Genomic DNA, 18,746 nt, shown 5'->3' on the forward strand with positions numbered 1-18,746 from the left:
GAGAGACAAATGAGAAAGATCTGCCAAACTGAAAATGTGCCTCAGACTGCCCACCATGTTGCTGGGGCTAGCCAGGGGGCTATCTTCCAGCTACCCTTTCCCTCAGGTGGTCAAACCAAGGGCACACTCAAGGATCTTGAGATTCCTGAGTCTGTTGGCTGTGGGTAATTCCCTGAGAGAAAGCGCAGGACGAAGAGTGGAGTCAGGGTCTCGGAGAAGGTAGGAGAGCTCTAGAAAAGTCAGGGTGTACGTTGGCCAGTTCTCCTCTGGCATGGGCCTGTATTTCACTATCTGGACACTGTCCTCTGTTTAGAGGCCCCCTTGACTGTGGTCTGTCAGTGAGGCCTCAGAACAAAAGGTTGTTCTCCAGCAATCTAAAGGAAGGATTTTTCAGCGACTGCAAGTGGATTTCATTCGGTATGTTTTAGCTCGTCAACCCCCGCCCCCCCCGCCAAAATCCTTCCTTACCAGTGTGTATGTATCTGCTTTATTTTGGACTGTTGTATATGGCATTTTATAGGACCATAATGATCCCAGCCTTGGATGGTTTATTTTTTTCCTCAACTTTTACCATTATAAATAGTCCTGTAATGAAAAGCCTTTTACAGGCCTCTGCATGTGTGCCTTTCAGATTGCTGGGTGAGAATACAATGCGTTTCTAATTTAAATCAGTATACTAAGTTGCCCTTTAAAGAAAGCAGTATAGTCCCCTAATGAGAGTACTCATCTCATCACATCTTTGCCAGTAGTTGATATTGTCAAGCTTTTAAATTTTTTGCTGAGCTGCTGTGTAGATAAATAGTATCTGGTTAGGGACGCCTGGGTGGCTCAGTCGTTGAGCATCTGCCTTTGGCTCGGGTCATGATCTCAGGGTCCTGGGATCGAATCCCGCATTGGGCTCCCTGCTCAGCGGGAAGCCTGCTTCTCCCCCTCCCACTCCCCCTTCTTGTGTTCCCTCTCTCTCTCTCTCTTCTCTTGTCAAATAAATAAATTAAATCTTAAAAAAAATAGTATCTGGTTATTTCAGTGTATATCTGCATGATGGTGGAAATCTTTTCTGTTTATTGGGGGCTTCTGTTTCCCATTCAGTGCACTGCCTGTACCTGTCCTCTGCCCATTTTTCTACTGAGCCATTTGCCTTTTTCTGGTGCTTTCTGTCCTGTGTGCTGTGAAATCTGCCCAGTTAGGGATGCTGCTTAGCCTCTAGGTTGGTGGTAGCCTGTCCAGTCTTACGGTGAATGGAATCTGATTTTCCCTTCTTTTGAAAATCAGGATGCTATTTGCCAGTCTCTAATATTTTGGCCATTTTCCCATTCTCTTTGATTCTTCAGAAATCACCTGAGAGGTTTCTTGAGCCTTTTTCTGAGTTCCCTTAGGCCCTGGGATGCTGACGCCTGGGGCCTTTCCCATCTTCCTTCCGGTCTTGGACTTTCAGTCTCTCATAACTGAGGTTGTTTTCCTTTTTACAGAGAAGATCATCCTTCTTGATGAAGATATGGAACTAAATCCAGAAGTTGTTAAAGCATTCAGCTTTATTTATATGCATCATTTTCCCCAAGCAGAGATACCCACGTCTCATATTCTTTTAAAGCCCTCCCGACCTTCATTTTAATTCTTAGAAAAATAGAAAGTTTGTTTTTGTTTTGCTTTGCTTTAAATAAGCGAAGTTCAGCTCCTTCTAGATTCTGCCTTTCTCGCCATCATTCCTGTGGGCCTGTCCACTGTGCATATGCATCTGTGCTTGATTTCGTGCCCCACCTTCCTCTTCTTGTGCATGCCCTTTTCTAACTTGAGCTCCGAGAGCTGCCTCCGTGATTGTCCTGGCTCCTTTAGACCAGCAATGGCAAATGGGTTCTTTCTTGGGGTCCCATTTCTGCTCAATTCTTCATGGCTGACTAGGGCACCGGGCCAAAGGTAGCCATGAGAATGAAATCAGGCTTAACAGGAAGGAGTATTGTGATTGAAAAATGATGCCTGCCTCAAACTATTCAGGATTAATTTGCTAGCTGAGATTTAGCTATTTTTTTTTTAATTTTTCCTAACTGAAGATGTTGTACTTAACTATCCCCAGATTCTGTTTCAGGCAGGCTCCATCCCTTATCTGTTGGGCTACCTTCCTTTCCTTTTAGGGTCTCAGGCTATTGTCCCTAGATTTTCTCTGAACTTTTAATTTTTGTTCTTATTATGTGCTTACTAAATTCTTAAAATCCCATAATCATGCTTGCCCAAGATTCCTTCCTTAAAAACAAACAAACAAACAAACCAAAAACCCAACTTGTTTTACCTTCTGAGTCTGAATAAAGGCAGAATAACATTTTCCTTTAGCTTTCTGAGAGACGAAATAGTTAGCTAAGCAAATCCAGACTTATTAAATGTTCTATGTTCCCAGAATAAGATGTTCAGACATTTGGTTAGTTAGAATTATTCATCAGACAGTACTAAATCTTTCTTCTCCTCCAGTTTGGTGATCTGCTCTGGAAAACCTCCATCTGTGTTAAGTGGGGGACCCCAGTGGTCATGTATCAGTCTCTGCCCAACTTGATTCTCACCAGATGCTTCTGATCTTATTCATATGGACAGATGCTTTATGTATGTGGTATATATAGTAGGACTCCTGATTAAGGTAGTAGAAAATGCACACAAATTTATTTTTTTTTTTCAAGATTTCATTCACTTAGTGAATAAGAGAGCATGAGCAGGGGGACGGGCAAAGGGAGAGGGAGAAGCAGACTCCCCTCTGAGCGGGGAACCTGATGCCAGGCTTGATCCTGGGAATCTAGGATCATGACCTGAGCCAAAGGTGGACGCTTAACTGACTGAGCCACTCAGGTGCCCCTAAATTCATCTTAAAAAGGGAGCAATTCATTGGTTACCTTCAGTGAAAAGTTCAGGATAGGTCTAGCTTTAGAAACAGGTAGGCTCAAGGCTCAGACCATATTAGAAGTCATTATCTCAGGCTCTAGGCTCTGGCCACCTCTGGTTTGGGTTCATTCTTCAACTGCACGTGGAGGTCCATGAAAGATCCTAGATCTGATGGCAAGGTAGCTGCAGGAGCCCTGGAGTCCTGTCATCCGGGGGTAAAAGTCTAGCAGGAAAGAGCCAGAGTCTTGTTCAGAGCCATTCTGATTAGACAGGCTTAGATCACATTTAAACCGTACACCATGTCCTGTGGCCAGGGAATGCTCATGCCGACTGGCACAAGCGCAGGATACATGCTTTACTTCTGAGAGCCAGACCCCAGGGACTGAGGGTGAGGTAGGGGTGAATGCCCAAGTCAGTGCTGGGACTGTGGGCAGAGGAAGGGGAAATGACTCACTGGGATGGGATAAAGGAGGCACAGACAATGAACATCCAGGCTGGCTGATTCACTCCTCACTTTCTCCTGTATTGGTTTCTTTTATCTTTAGTTTTCTTCCCAGAGTTTAGTGTCTGAGGTCATATAGAAGTGGGTTCAAATCCCAGCTCTACTACTTTCTAGCTGAGTCACTTGTACAGATTAGGTATGCTTATTAAAGCTTAGTTTTCCTTAGTCCAGAGGGCTATTACAAGTGTTAAGTGTTAAGTCAAATAAATGAATGTAGGGGACCTGGGTGGCTCAGTCTGCTGAGCATCTGCCTTTGGCTCTGGTCCTGGGTTGGAGCCCCACATCAGGCTCCCTGCTCAGCGGAGAGTCTGCTTCTCCCTCTGCCTCTGCTCATGCTTTCTCTCTCTCACGCATGCATAGATTCTTTAAAAAAAAAAAAAATGAATGTATAAAGTGCTTACTTCATAAGATACCTAAGATACCTTATGGCAGGTATGCTACCCTCCGTAGGGTTTGGTTTAACAATGTCATGGGCTCTTTTTTCTTTACACCCTCCCAGTCTCATTGTTCATCCTCTGGATCACATTGATGAGGCGTCTTCTAGGAACAAATTGCACTCTCTCCCTTATCAGGTTGTAGTCATCCCACAGCAGTGTGAGTTGTGGTTCTCTTCTCCCCAAGCTCTAGCACCATCCCTCCACCTGCCCCTCCCCTCCTTCCTGCTCCAGCCTCTTCCCACATTGTTCTCCTGACCCAGGAACAGAGCTGAGCACCCTTGCTGCAACTCCTGACTTTATCCCTTTGCTTCCTACACAGGCTTTGGAGTCTCTTGATAGAAATTCATTTCTGTATTCTTCTTTTTTTTTAAGATTTTATTTTATTTATTTGACAGAGAGACAGTGAGAGAGGGAACACAAGCAGAGGGAGTGGGAGCGGGAGAAGCAGGCTTCCCTCTGAGCAGGGAGCCTGATGTGAGGCTCAAACCCAGGACCCCGGGATTATGACCTGAGCCAAATGCAGATGCTTAACGACTGAGCCACCCAGGTGCCCCTCATTCACGAATTCTTAAGATCCCGTCCCACACACCAGAAGGGCTACTCTGCAGTGCTGCCAAAGCCTGCTTCCTAGCTCTTTCTGTTCATAATTTCGTCCCCCATTTCCATGTTCTTCCACTCGCCGGTCTTTGGACTCTCTTGAAATCTCTCCTCCCAAGTCCCCTGCATTGGACTGTTTTTCGTCTTGTGTCTGAGGATGTTTTGTCCTCTCCAGCAAGTTAAGGCAGTAAGCAAGGAGGTCAACTTGCCTTTGTAGCTCACAAAACTGACAAGCAGCTCAGACAGGAGGGCCTATCAGAAGACAGCTTACTCTTTTCTGTTTCCAAACCTCTCTGGTCTCTGTGTAACTGTAGTCCTGTCTTGTAGTCCTCCTGGACTGGAGGAACTTAGAGTCTAATCACTTTTGGAGTAAAAATCAGTTTCTTCAGGGATTTTGAGCACTGCATGGGTCTGGTCCCAGTGACACCTTTGGCTCGTGTCTTGCTATTCCCCATTCTCTGTGCCCCAACCGTACTGAACTTGAATTAGGTGCATTTGTGCATGTGTTCATCTGTTTAGTCTTTTATTCTACAAGGATTTTATTGAGAGCATATTGTGCATCAGACACTGTTGAAGATGCTGAGAAATACAGCTGTGTTCAAACAAAGAGGTGAAGTCCCATGCATTCTTGGGTGGGGATGGTGGAGACAGATCGTAAACATGTAAACAACAAGACGATTTTCTGTCATGACCCATGCATGAAGGCAGTAAAATATGGTGATGGGATGAGAGGGACAAGGGGCAGGGAGTAGCCACTGTTGTTTGGATGGTCAGGGAAGATACGGAGGAGAGGCCCAGCTGATAAATGAGGCTGAGGCAGAGGGCTTTAAGCAGAAGGAATGGTACTTTCAAACACCCTGAGGCAAGAATGAGCTTGGTTTATTCAAGAAACAGAAAGCTAGGGAGGGTGGCGGCATCTCAGAGAGCAAGGGGGAGAATAGGCTATGATGGGGTCTGGGTGAGAGATGGAGGTCCATGGTTCATCTCATAAGGCCCCAGGATCCATCTGGGACTTGCTCCTCTGCTCCCCCAGCCCTCAGCCTTATTAGGAGAACGTCAGTGCATCCTTCGGGCCTTAGCCTAGGTGTTATTTCCTCCTTCCCTGACCCTTCAGAGTGTTAGATGCCCCAGCTTGTCATTCCTTTTGCACAGGACTTTCATGTTCAAGTTCTGTTGGCCTGCTTTCTCATTGTCAACCCTAGTCATCTATAAACTCCTTGAAAATGGAGTAATGGCACATAGTAAGTGATCAGTTAATGGATGGATGCGTGGATATTTGGCTGTCTGGGCAGGTGGGTGGATGGATGGATGAACAAAACAGCTGTAAAACCTCTACCTGTTAGGTGTTCAAATAAGGACTTGGGGTGTTTCAGAGTGATCTGACCACTGTTGTGGGATTGACATTTGGGGACTCGTCCTCCTCAGAAATGGCCCATATAGTGCTGGCTATCTGCACTGTCTTCAGAGAACTAAATATTTGGCATTCCAAACCAGGTCATTTTGAATAAAGTGTAGCAGGAACACCTGAGGTTGGACAAGCCCCTTGGGCCCTGAGCAGAAGTAATTTAAGGGGATGTTTTCAACCAGGTGCAGGGCTTTGGAGTCAGATCAGATGGGGTTTGAGTCCTGCTTATGTCACTGGTTATGTGACTCAAGGCAAGATAGTTAACCTCTTAGAGCTTCACTTTTATTACCTATAATGAAAGATGAATAATATCTCTAGCCTTGGAGGATTGTACAATGATAAGAGGAGGTAATATATTTAACTCGTTTATTAGCTCAGGGTTTTGCATTTCGTGAGTGCTCCGTGATGACTGCTGCCGCCACTGTCCCCATTCTTTAGTAGAGACCATTTGTTATAGGTAATGTGGTGCTTACTGAACGCCCTCAGCCGCTCTGGGCTTGACAGTACTGACCTTGCAGGATTGTTGTAGGGATTAGAGATGGTCTATGTCAAGTTCCTGGCACATATTAGGACCCAACATATGGTAATAACAACTAGGCATTGGCCACAAAAAAATGAATGACCTGCAACTGTGACTGCTGTAGGGAGATGGGAAGTGAGTGAAGTTGGCCAGAGCAAGGAGACCTGGAGTGACCAGACCTCCTTTATCTGATGTGTCCATCCTTAAAATTTCACAAGGGACTTTGCCAGTAGCTACTTCTCTGAGGCAAGAGGCACCTCAGTTTGGCAGTCTGGTGTTCCATTTAATCTATTACCCTGCTCTTCTTGTGGGGAGGACAGCCTGGAGAACTGGGGAGCGTGTCATCAGAGCGGTAAAGCCCTCTATTGTTAATTTAGAATAGACTATGAAAGGAAGCCAGATATCTGCTCCACTCCCAGGGGGACCGCCCTGTTTAACTCTGGGGGCGAGGAGAAACAGCCTCCTGTCTCTATTTCTCTCCAGCCATTTCCTTCCTTAAATGCTAGGGACTAATTTAAGTGACCAAACCTGCCATAGGCTCCCAAGATACTTTGGGCCCCTTTCTCTTCAGCTTTTTGTACAAGTCTACAGACTGTGCCTAGGGTCAGTTCTGACTCTTGAGCCCACTGTCCTCCTGAGACTAGGGTCAATGCTCAGGACTCAGCTTCTGTCAACACAGGCTGAGCAGGGCAGGACTTCTGCTACCTAATCTGGTTCAGACTAAACTCTCTAAGAATATCAGTGGCCTGGCCCTTATTCTTGAATTCCTAGTTTGGTCATTTAGGTATGGAGAGTAGGAAGGAATCCTCTAGTGGGATTTTGATGGTAGGGTTGTATCTGCCACTGGACCAAAGTCCAACCAAGGCCCTACAAGCTGTCATTCATCTTCCCACCCAAGTCTTTGAATAAGAGTTAATGTGTACGGTGTGTGCATGTGTTTAGCATTAAGACAGAAGGAAATAGTAGTTCTTATTTCCTGGTGAGATAAAGGGTTTAGATGCAGAATAAAATAATAATCAGTGCTTGGTATGATCTGTTAACTTCTAAGTTCTTGTGAAGAAAATGAAGAAGAGAGAAGTATCCCCAATCTGAGGTGAGTGCTTTCTCACTTGCAGGAGGAGACAAGAATATGTTCTAAGCAGGGGCACTGGGTGGCTCAGTTGGTTAAGCGCCTGCCTTAGGCTCAGGTCATGATCCCAAGGTCCTGGGATGGAGCCCCGCATCGGGTTCCCTGCTCAGCGGGAAGCCTGCTTCTCCCTCTCCCACTCCCCCTGCTTGTGTTCCCTCTCTCATTGTGTCTCTCTCTGTCAAATAAATAAAGAAAATCTTTTTTTTTTTTTAAAGAATATGTTCGGGGCGTCTGGGTGGCTCAGTGGGTTAAAGCCTCTGCCTTTGGCTCAGGTCATGATCTCAGGGTCCTGGGATCGAGCCCCGCATTGGGCTCTCTGATCAGCGGGGAGTCTGCTTCCAGCTCTCTCTCTGCCTGCCTCTCTGGCTACTTGTGATCTTTGCCTAACAAATAAATAAATAAAATCTTTAAAAAAAAAAAAAAAAGGATATGTTCTAAGCAGACACAGAGATTGTCGTAATGTGCTAAAAATGGAGGGACCCAATCTCTGCTAATAACGTTTAGCCCCTTGTAACAGGTTAGGGATTGTGTTTGATTGCTCATAATAGAACAACCCAACTTAGGACAGCATCATCAAACTGGATTTCTCTTTCCTCACATAACATGAATCCAGGTTGGTATAGTGTCTCCGTGATGCCAGCAGGGATCCAGGCTCTTTCTCACTTTCTACCCAGGTTTTAGCAGGTGGCTTTTATCCTTACTTTGGTCACCTTGGAATCCAATGTAGTCTAAATTCCAGGCAGAAGAAGGGGAGGGTTAGCTAAGCCAGCTAAGCGTGACTTCTTTTAGACTTTCCTGGAAGACCCACCCAGCAATTTCTGTGTACATCTTAACATCTTCTTGGCCAGATCTAAGTCACGTGGTCACCCTCAGCTCCAGAGGAGGTTGGGAAATGTGACTTTTTGCTGGACACATTGCCACTTAGAAAGTATGGGGTCAAGGAAGAGGAAGAGAATAGGTATTGGGTAGTCAGTGCATGTGTGTTTGAGGGTGCGCTGTGTGTCAGGCACTGTGCTGTGCTCTGTCACTGTCTCCTTTAGTTCTCACTACAGTCCAATGAAACAGGGGTTGTTATCCCCATTTTGCAGATAAGAAACATGAAACCAGAGAAGTCAGAGACTTACTCAAGGTCACCCAGCTTGTATTGTGTGGAACCAACCCTTGAAACCGGGTTTCACCGACTCTAAACTCTGTGCCCACTGGGTTCGACACATTTGGCCAATAGTGGTCACCGAATGCCAAGAATTCCTTGTGACTTTGAAGAGTCACTGAGTCCAGTGCTCACAATAATAGTAGTGACCTGCATTGGAAAGGCTTGTGTCACCTTAGCTAAACATGTGTGCCCTGCATAGCCAACTTCTCCGAATGATAGTCATTGAGAGCTGAGGGATGCTTCATTCTTTCCCACCATTGTGCTAAATGGAGCATTGCAAATCTATTTTGTGACAGATCTCCTAATTTGAGAAGTTGGCTGTTAAAATTGTAGGGAATGCAGGGAGATGGGGGGAAAACCAGAAAACATTTTTCCTTAAATATCTTAGTAAGTTAACTGTTTAAGTCAGTTAAGATGGGGGAGTAGAGGACATTGCCTTCATCTTTCTTACCTACAGCCATAGCCTGGGTTATTGTGAGCACAAAGGCATCTTATGTAAGTCCCAGCAGTCAAGAGACCAAGAGCTGTTCATAATCCCAGGTTTGAGGGCTACAAGGCTACCAGGTGGCAAGCAGACTACCGTGCTTTAAGGCTTATTTTGCAGTAAATGGTGGTGTTAATCTGACAAAAGGATTGGTCATTCTCTATCAACTTTATCACCAGGATGTACTAGCACATGTGAGCGTGTATACGTCATATGTCCACAAAGAGTAAAGACTAAGATTTATAATTATAAATTAGCTCCACGGTGAGAAAAGACTGGAAACCTCCCCAATTTGGGATCACTTAATGAGAAAAGTAGTAAATGTGGCTACCATGATTAAATCAGGCTCTAGGGTTGTCTGGCTTTGATGGCAGGGACTGTTTTCTCTGCTACCCTCTTATACCTCCAAGTACCTGTCCCAGTGGGGATAGATAGTTGCTCAGTAAATCCATGGAGGTTGATTGGTAAAGAAAGGAAAATCCCCATTACGGTTGGTTGGGCTGAGGCATCATACCCACACTCCTTGATTTCTGGAGTTGAGGAAACCCCTTTTTCCTTTAAGTTCTAATGTCATTTATGCAGGTGGCATGGTTGTTTCACAGCCTGGTTTTTGTGACCAAGTGCTGTTTATCGTTGGTGTGGAAATAACAAGGAGGGATAGTTACTTAGGTCTTGCAATTAGAGTAACCAGGTTATCAAGCTTCAGTGACTTGGCTGGTGTGTGACCCTGAGGGCAGCCAGAGCTCTAGTCCTTGAGGCAACAGTGTTAGCACAGATCACTGAGTGTGAGAAACAGTAAAGAAGATAAAGGCCAACTTAGGCAACCTGAAGGCTACTGGTTGGGGGTTACACTGATGCAGTTATGGAGGATTAAAGGAGGAAAGGACAACAAAGTTAAAACCTATAATGTACACTGGAAAAGAGTTGTCCCTTAATGAACATACAGTAAGAATTGCTTTTTCTTAAAGTATAGCCCCTGAATATTTCCCAGATGTTCCCACTGCTGGAGCTTATAGAATGGAAGGGCCCTCAGAGATCACAATCTGAATATGTCATTATCAAATGATATAACAGGACTCTATCCGCTAAGAGTAACCGAGACCAAACTCAGACTAACTTAAGTGAGAAAGAGAATTTATTGGTTCACAACCAAAAAGTCCAAGGATATATCTGGTTTAGGTATGGCTAAATCTCAGAGCTCAGGCCAAGTTTTTAGGATTCTGTTTCTTTCCATCTGCTTTCCTTGCTGTTGGTTTCGTTCTCAAATAGCTGATTCCCATATAGTTATAGCAGCTTGAGACCTGCTCCAACCAAAGCCCCAGAACTAATTCTGCCTGGCTTGGAATAGGTGATGTGTTAACCCCCGAACTAGTCACTGAGACTGGGAGCCTCAGCTGGACAGGGACTAGTAGAGTCAGCAGCACCCAAACCATATGGACTGCGAGTGGGGGAGGTGATCCCCAAATGAAAATTGAAATGTTGAAATCAATTTTTTTTTTTTAAACAGAGCTTTGTATTTTCATGGATGGTCAGGAGAGTACGTGGACAGTGAGATGCATGATTGCTTTCCTTAGGTGTTATATTGTTACTTTACATTGATATTTTAACTATCTCCCAGACTGGATTGATTCAGCCCTGAGTCTGTGCTGATTACTGGTAGCTGAGGTTCCTAGGTTGTTGTAAGAATGCCTGGTGTGTGGCCACAAAGATGTCAATGCAGCAGCATTTCCACTGTATGCTTTCATGTTGAAATGGAGAGCTCGGCCATCTGAGGAGTGATGGAGATCAAGGCCAGGACCTTTTTATCAAGGAAACTGGCTGCCCCAGCCAAGGATCCTTGGTAATTTTCTGGGCTAGGCTGGAGTGCATTCTCCTTCTTCCCCAGTCTAAATTCTGCCAAGCCTATGGAGCTGCTGCTCTGTCCCTGTTATCAAGTAATGGGGATGTAGACATAACGAGGATCTTGCCCCAAGGAAGGCGGGTAGGGTAGAAAGGTTTTACAGTAGGAGACAGGCCACGAAAAAGGAGCCCTACTTGATGCCCTCAGAAGTTCTTCCTCCATCCTCCATTCACATCCTGACTGAAGACCCCCACCCCATTCTCCTTTGCAGTTTCTAGGTCTGCATGTACGTAGGCCATGGGCATACATGGAGAGGCAGTGGGAACTACATGGGCTCTACAACAGTATAGTTTTGGGAAAATCATTTATCTTCTCTGTGCCTCATTTCCTTATTTCTAAAATCCGACTAGTGATACTTCAGAAGATTGTTGTGTTCTCATGGGTTCTTGTTTGAGCTCTAGGTAAGAAGTCATATAAAGAGTTGCTGAGCCTGTTCTCTGCTCAGGAGAGTGTTAATTGTGCTCTAATTGTCCTCTGGGCTATGCTAGATGCCAGTGGGAGAGACCCTGGGCTCAGGAGCCTTTTATCCAAGCTGGACTGCCTCAAACAGAGAGCTGAACAAGGAGCAAAAAGGAAAGCATGAGATTGTCACATATATCATTTACTTGTTAAAGAGTATTTATAAAGTACTTATGCTTTACCAGTCATTGCACAAAAGTTCTGGACGTATCATAATTGGCCAGCTGGGGCTCTGGCCTTAGGGAACTCATGGTCTGCTTGGGCATTAGATGAATAAACTCAATTATGGTCCAGTGTGAGTAATGTGACAGTGGAGTCAGCTAAGGTCCCAATCTAGACTGGGAGTATGTGACTGGAATGGCTTCCTGGGGGAGGTAACTAACACGTAGGGCAGGTAGAATAGAAGGAATAGCAGTTAGGCAAGAAGGAGTAGAAGTTAGGCAGGAAGAATGAGGGACCAGGTGTGAAAGGCATTCCAGGCGGATGGAACAGCCCATGCAAAGGCCTGGATGAAGTTCACATATAGAGTGTGTTCTTCGGGGAGTCTTGGCTGCCTGTGGAGCTGTCTGGAATGGGCTAAATGTGCCTTTGTCATTGCAGGGACGTGGAGAAGGTAGAGCGGCAGGCGGTCCCCCAAGCCAACCACATAGAGTCCTGTCGAGAGTGTGGCCGCGTGGGACCTGGACATGCGAGGGATTGTCCTCATCGAAGTCATGAGGATTCCTTTGGCTTTGAGAGGCGGGAGCAAGAGGAAGAACGGTACCGTTCCCAGAGGGACCCACTGGAGGGCAAGCGGGACAGGAGCAAGGCCAGGTCCCCGTACTCACCGGCTGAGGAGGATGCCTTGTTCGTGGACTTACCTGGTGGTCTGAGAGGCCAGCAAGCACAGCCCCAGCGGGCAGAGAAGAACGGGGTGCTGCCCGGCATGTATGGCCCAGGAGAGCAGAATGGGACCGGCGGGTATCAACGGGCCTTTCCTCCCAGGAACAACACTGAAAAGCACAGCCAGAGGAAGAGCAGCCTGGCCCAGGTGGAGCACTGGGCAAAAGCCCAGAAGGGGGACGGCAGGAGGTCAGTAATGGACTCAGGATGGCTGCTACTTGTGAGCATAATAACATAACAATAGGAGCTATTATTTCCCAGCACGTGCTGCAGAAGTGCTGGCCTTAAACTCTCTACCTCCGCTAGCTCCGTAAATTCCTGTAACAACCCTGCAAGGAGAGGGTGATATCCCCAAGTTATAGACAAAGAAACGGGGGCTTGGAGAAATGAAGGAACCTGCCCAGGCCATTCAGTAAGAGGCAAAGCCAGAGTGCAAACCCGGGTCTGTGAACCTCCCAAGCCTGTCTGAGATTACATCAGGTGGCTTCTTGGTTCCCCAGCGAGTGTGCCTTGAGACAGTCAGTATGTCGATAGTAGCTGATCTCCTCTTACTCCACTCCTTCTCTGCATCCGGGAAATATTTGCAGAGAATAGAGTAAATACGGATCCATTTTCAATTCCAGGCACACAGAGAAGTGCTTAGGCACTGTTGACAATAGGCTTTATCATACCTATTCCTTCAAGAAGTCGTTTTTTAATTATGTAGGGGCATGCAGTTTTTGCTATTTGCAAAGCACTGTTTGTATTTTATTACAGTTTTAGATAAAAAAGGGAACATTTCTGAACGTGAAGAATTCAGGGTCACCGGCTTCCCCATTTTCTCCAGAAGCCGCTGTGTTTTGTCCTCCTTATGAAGACAGTAAATTGTTTCATCATCCCCGGGCTTCTAAAACCGGCCACTGACTGGAGAAGAGATAGCGAAGCCCTGGTGCTTTCAGAAAGCTCCCTGGGGACTAGAGGGGCTACGGTGGATGTGCCAGAGCTCAGACCAAGTCTGCCACAGACTTACCCGCCTGATAAACGTGTTCTAAAACCCATACTACATTGTCCCTGTTGGTGGAGCCCAGACTCTCCCCCTGTGGGCTATGGAGGCACAAGTGCTCCTAAGGGAATAGCCTTGGCCTCTTTCCAGGTGTGTGGGTGTGCTGTGTGTATGCAGGTTGTGTAACCTCTTGAATCTGGTCTAGGTGGGCAGTTGTGAGTTTAGATGGTTAGTATAGAAATTACCGTGGAAATCCCCCAGTGAATTGATAGACATTGTTGTGGGACAGACTAGGAAAAGGAAGGCTTTTGGTGGCGTAGCTAAGATACCTTCCCATTCCCACCCTAGGACTGACCGGGTGTCAATTCCAGTTCAAATTTCATGTCTTCTTAAAAACAGAAAGCTACTTCCCAGAGACACAAGGGAGAGAAACTTCTATTCTTGGTGCTGGGCTAGGTAGACCCACCCCTGGAAGGTGATTCTAAGTGCCCTCACCGCTGAATGAGGTTGGAAAGCTAGCAGGCATTATATCATGTAGGTCTCCTACTCCAAGGTAAAACAATTTGGATTTTATTTGAAAAAGCAATAGGAGAAGCCACTGGAAAGTTTTAAGCAGATAAATGATGTAATCTGATTAATAATTCAGGAAGAAGAGCCCAGGGAAGATGCTATTGTAGAAGTCCAGGATGGTCCAGTGGAAGGAGAAAGATTTGAGATACATTTTGGAGGTTGAAACAGCAAAGTTTGTTAATGAGTTGGATGCTCAAGATGAGAGAAAGGGAGGAACAAGGATGATCCCTAGAGTTTTGACTTGAACAACCAGGTGGTTGCTGAGACAGGGAAGGCTTAGGAGGAAGACCAGGGGAAGTCAGTGTTCCCTTTTTGGACAGTAAGGTGTTTTTTTTTGTTTTTTTGTTTTTTTTTTAAAGATTTTATTTATTTATTTGAGAGAGAGAGTGAGAGAGAGCATTCCAGGGGAGAAGGCCAGAGGGAGAAGACTCCCCGCAGAGCTAGGAGCGGAGCCTGATGTGGGACTTGATCATGGGACTCTCGGGTCATGTCCTGAGCCGGAGGCAGTTGCTTAACCAGCTGAGCCACCCAGGTGCCCTGGACAGTAAGTTTGAGAAGCCTATTAGCTATCCGGGGGGAGATGTCAGGTAGACAGTTGGGTATGGATAATGGTGTTGGGGTTTGAGTTCTGGTTGGGAGTAGTCACCACATTAATGGCACCTCAGCACTTGGGAGTTAGCAGCAGAAGGGGATCTGGCAGAGGAGACAGTGTGGTCAGAGAGAAGCTACTCATGATAAGTTGGCTATTTTCTCTTACAGGTCACACGTCTTAGGAACTGTAGTCAATATGGGCAGGCAAGGGGAGGTAAAAGCAGGAGAAATCAGAACCAGGGGAAAATAGGAAAGCTAAGGGTTTAGCTCAGATGAGCCTGTGTTTCTTTCTAAAGAGTTTGGATTTAGTCTTGGAGGCCTGTGAAAGCCATCGATGGTCTGAAGGGTATTGGCAGGAAAGAGGTATCGGGACACCTGGGGAGATTTTGTGGCCTGGACAGTCCTAACTACATGCCAGCTCCAAAACAGCAGGTCCATGTATACCGTGAAGAAATCTGCCAGGTGATTCTGATGTGCCCTCCCCATAATGTGAATGGTAGTTTTTAGTGATTCCTTACTTTTACTCTTAAAAGTTTTTTTTTTATATTAATCTATGCACATAATTTAAGGATTTAAGTAGTATGGCCCCCATCTGTCCCTACTCCTGATTTCTGTCCCTTTGAGGCAACCACCTTCAATTCTTTCAGCGGTTTTACCAATTAATTTCTGTATTTTCAAATAAGATACTTACACTGCTCCTTCTTGATTTTTCAATTTTAGTTATCAATAGACATTTTACTCGAGAAGATAAAGATTGAAGTCTCTTGTTCCCTGCTGTGCCTTTCCAATAGACATAGACTTACCCTTATCCTGGCTTCACAATATAGCATAATTTTTGTACAGATCACTAGTCAGTTTTTATATTATTATGACAATATAAATATTCACAGTTGGGCCATAATATACTGTAATTAAATTTACTTTGTTGAACAACTTTTTTGTTTTCTGATGTTGATAATTTTCGTGCTTGTGGTTTACTTAGTTTTCTTTGTACAGATTACAATTTCATTACCAGATTCAAAGCTACATGTCTAAATCTCCCTTTTCTCAGTATCCCCAAATAATCAGTAATCCACTCACAAAGTAAATAAATAAATAAATCCAAATACCAAAGATAAATACTGAAAAACAAGGGTCCTTCTACTTTATTTTGGAAACCTACTTTCACTCCCTAAAGACCAACCACCTTGTTAAAGAAAAATTAACCCCGTCCTTCAGCTTGCTTTTTTCACTTGATGTATCAGTATATACGGAAGTCTGTATGTAAATATCTGAATGTACTCTGGCTGTCTTTCCATATCAGCACATACAGACATACATCATTAATTTGAAATAAGCAGAGCAGTCCATTGTATGCATCTGTAGTGGTATTTATACCATTCACTATTGATGGACAGTGAGGTTGGTTAAAAACATTTGCTATTACAAACCATGCTACAGTGACTATCCCAGCCTTATTGTCTCTGAGTATGAGTGCGCGCGTACTTAGAGAACAGATTCCTTGAAGTGGAGCGACCGGGTCAGAGGATATATGCCATTTTAATTATGAGAGTTATTACAAAATTGTCCTCCAAAGTGTCCTAGTTTGTCCACCTGAGAACTAGCACTGAGTCCAGCACTGAGAACTACTGTTTCAGGTTAACTCCTTGCTCCAGTGACCACACGGAAGGTGGTCGAGATGGAGAAGGGCCTGGAAAGAGGCAATGATCGAGTATAATAAGGTAGTCCTAGCTTGGGTAGGAGGTGGGGAAGACACAAACCGAAGCAGTGAAGATGATGAGACTTTTGAGGAGGATGGGTAGGATACACAGATGTTGAGGCTGGGTAGGTATGAAGCTTGGTAAATTGCTTCATCGAGGCCGGGAAGGTGAAGAGGGCCACAGGTGGAGCTGACATTGAACAGTTTGACTTGGGCTTGGTTAGTAGGTAGATGTGGTACAGCCTGGAGGTCAGGAGTTTTAACAACACACCCCTCCCTGCCCGTCCTAGGATTCTGATGTGCGCCAGGCTGGAGAATCCGTAGCTCAGAGTGAGCCATAGCAGAGGGCCAAAGGTGGAACGCTGAGGCCTCCAGCCCAAGGGGTGGACAAGAGTAGTGTCTGTGAAGGCAGTGAGCAGGAGATGGGTGCAAGGGCGGGGGTTGGGGAGCAGGGAACTGGAGTGTGAGGGAGGGAGTTTCGTTTAGAAGGAGTCTGGTTTGTGCTGGGAATGAGGACTTCTCCTTGGTTTGGTGCCTTCTCCTTAGAAGGAGGCTGGGAGCCACCGAAAGAGTGTCTGGAACCTTAAGGTCTCTGCTGTCTTTTGCTCAGTCACTGGGGATTTGGGTTCCACTGAACGCCTTAATGGGCTTACATGGGCAGGCATGACCCATTCTTCTGAGTGGAGTTAGGATTTTCAAGTTAGGGTAGGAGGCACAGTACGGGGAGAGGAGGACAGGAAGAAATCAGAAAAGGTCACATGGCCAGTGAGAAACCCTTTGTGGCAGGGGCACAGAAAGAACTCAAAAGCTGTGTGACTGATCATGCAGTTATAAGCTGTTGGTTGAAATGTCTCTACCTAACTGCTTCTGGCAGCCCACAAGCCTATGTTACTCTACTACACACAAGGGCCTGTGCTTGGGGCTCCGGGGCACCCAGGGGAGCTAAAGCATGATGAGTCAGTTGCAAAGTAGATGACAGGGCTGGGAAAAGCGTTGGACTTTCCTTGCATCTGAGCTGGAAGTTTGAGCCTTTCTTGTCTAAGGGGCAAGGTGACATGAGGTCTGTAGATGAAAACAGTTCATTGGCCTTGGAAGTCACTGAGTGCACAGCGAGAGGAACTTCAGTCTGGTGATAGAAGCAGATCTCAATGGGCTGAAAGAAAAAATGAGGACCTGAAGACACCCTTTTGAGAAGAAAGCTGTCTGTGAGTAAGCGAAGTGCACGGTCTCTGATCATTCACTTATATCTGGAAAGGACTGCATCTTGCATTCTCAGAATTGCTGTTTATCTTAATAGTACACTTGTATTTTCTTACAGTCAAGTAGTAAGTAGATCTGGCTGCTTAATGAAGGAGCCTCCAACATTTGAAAATACAGAAGAGGGATGGCTGTGCTTTGTATGATTAAGACTGTGCCAGTCTCGTTCGATGGGCCACATTAGACACAGGAAGGAGGGTTATTTGTACTGTAATATGATCTTATATTCATGGGTCTAGACCACGCAAGAAATTATTTCTGTTTTTTTAGTTCTTGGAGATAATATGTTGTGTTTTCCATCATTAAACTCCTGTAGAATGATGTTTTGCAAGGACAGACTGACATACTCTTAGAATTCTACATTCTAAGAGATTGTTTTGAAATTCTAGCCTTCCATTTTTTTCCCTCTGGTATTTCAAGTAATTTACATACCTGTAATAAAAAGGCAGGGGTGGGGATGGAATCAGGGACTCAGCTGTTACAGTGAGGAACAGTATAGAAAGTGAAAGTCCTGCACAATTAAATGTGGACCGTAGGGTGAGGACTATCTGCTGCAGACATAACTGGTTATAGAAGTTGATTTTACATTTTGATATGACCAGTTTGTAGTGGCTGTATGAGAATATCCTCTTTGGTGCCTTTTGGAACAGGGAGGCCCCTTGGAACAGAGCAGGGTATGAGGGCAGGGGACCTGGAGCTTTCTTTTTGGGTAAGGATGGATTTGGTGGCCAGCACATGGATCTGCTCTCAGGGACAGAGCTGCTCTGGGTACTTCCTGCCTATTTCGGGGGGCTCTTTACCTCTTCTTGCAAACCTTCTTCCTGTGTCCCTCACTCTATCATTGGTTAGTTTTCTTGGTTTGGCCTCTGGAGCTCACCATTGCACTGGGATTTTGGGGGTTGTCTGCAAATGGCCAGCAGTGAGGGCTTGGGGGTATGGCAGACAATGCAGAAGCAGAGGGCACAGGCTAGAGGATGAAGCTGGGGCTTTGGGGCACCACCCTGTGGGGACTCTGACTGGCAGGCTGGCAGGCACCGAGAACAGGCTGCAAAACCAGACCGAAGGGGTTTGGGAGCAGAGCTAGGACGTAATTTGCATAGTCTGAATTTTGCATCGGTCAGAGTGAACAATGGTTGGTGAAGTCATGGAGTCCCCGGGAGGAGGCTCCCAGCCTGGTTTCTGCCGCTGCCACCGCTGCTGTTTGAGGATTCAGCCACTGTCCCTTGCTCAGATACACAGTCCCCTCTGACTTTGAGAAAGCAGTAGTAAACCCTGCCACCTAGTGGCAAACAGACACGCTAGCCAGACGCCCTAGAC

At 45.7% G+C, this 18,746-nt stretch overlaps 1 protein-coding gene across 2 annotated transcripts in view; it reads left to right on the top strand.

Annotated features, from left to right (window-relative positions):
• Positions 1-18,746, top strand: part of LOC111149727 (pleckstrin homology domain containing A7) — a 213,152-nt gene that overhangs the window by 152,902 nt on the left and 41,504 nt on the right. For both annotated transcript variants that reach the window (XM_022506967.1, XM_022506968.1), the window contains exon 10: positions 12,049-12,519. In XM_022506967.1, coding sequence (XP_022362675.1) covers positions 12,049-12,519 — 471 coding nt within the window. The remainder of the gene's footprint in view (positions 1-12,048; positions 12,520-18,746) is intronic.

Source organism: Enhydra lutris, unplaced genomic scaffold, assembly GCF_002288905.1.
Source record: "Enhydra lutris kenyoni isolate GAN:26980312 unplaced genomic scaffold, ASM228890v2 scaffoldscaffold22, whole genome shotgun sequence".
Taxonomy (NCBI): domain Eukaryota; kingdom Metazoa; phylum Chordata; class Mammalia; order Carnivora; family Mustelidae; genus Enhydra; species Enhydra lutris.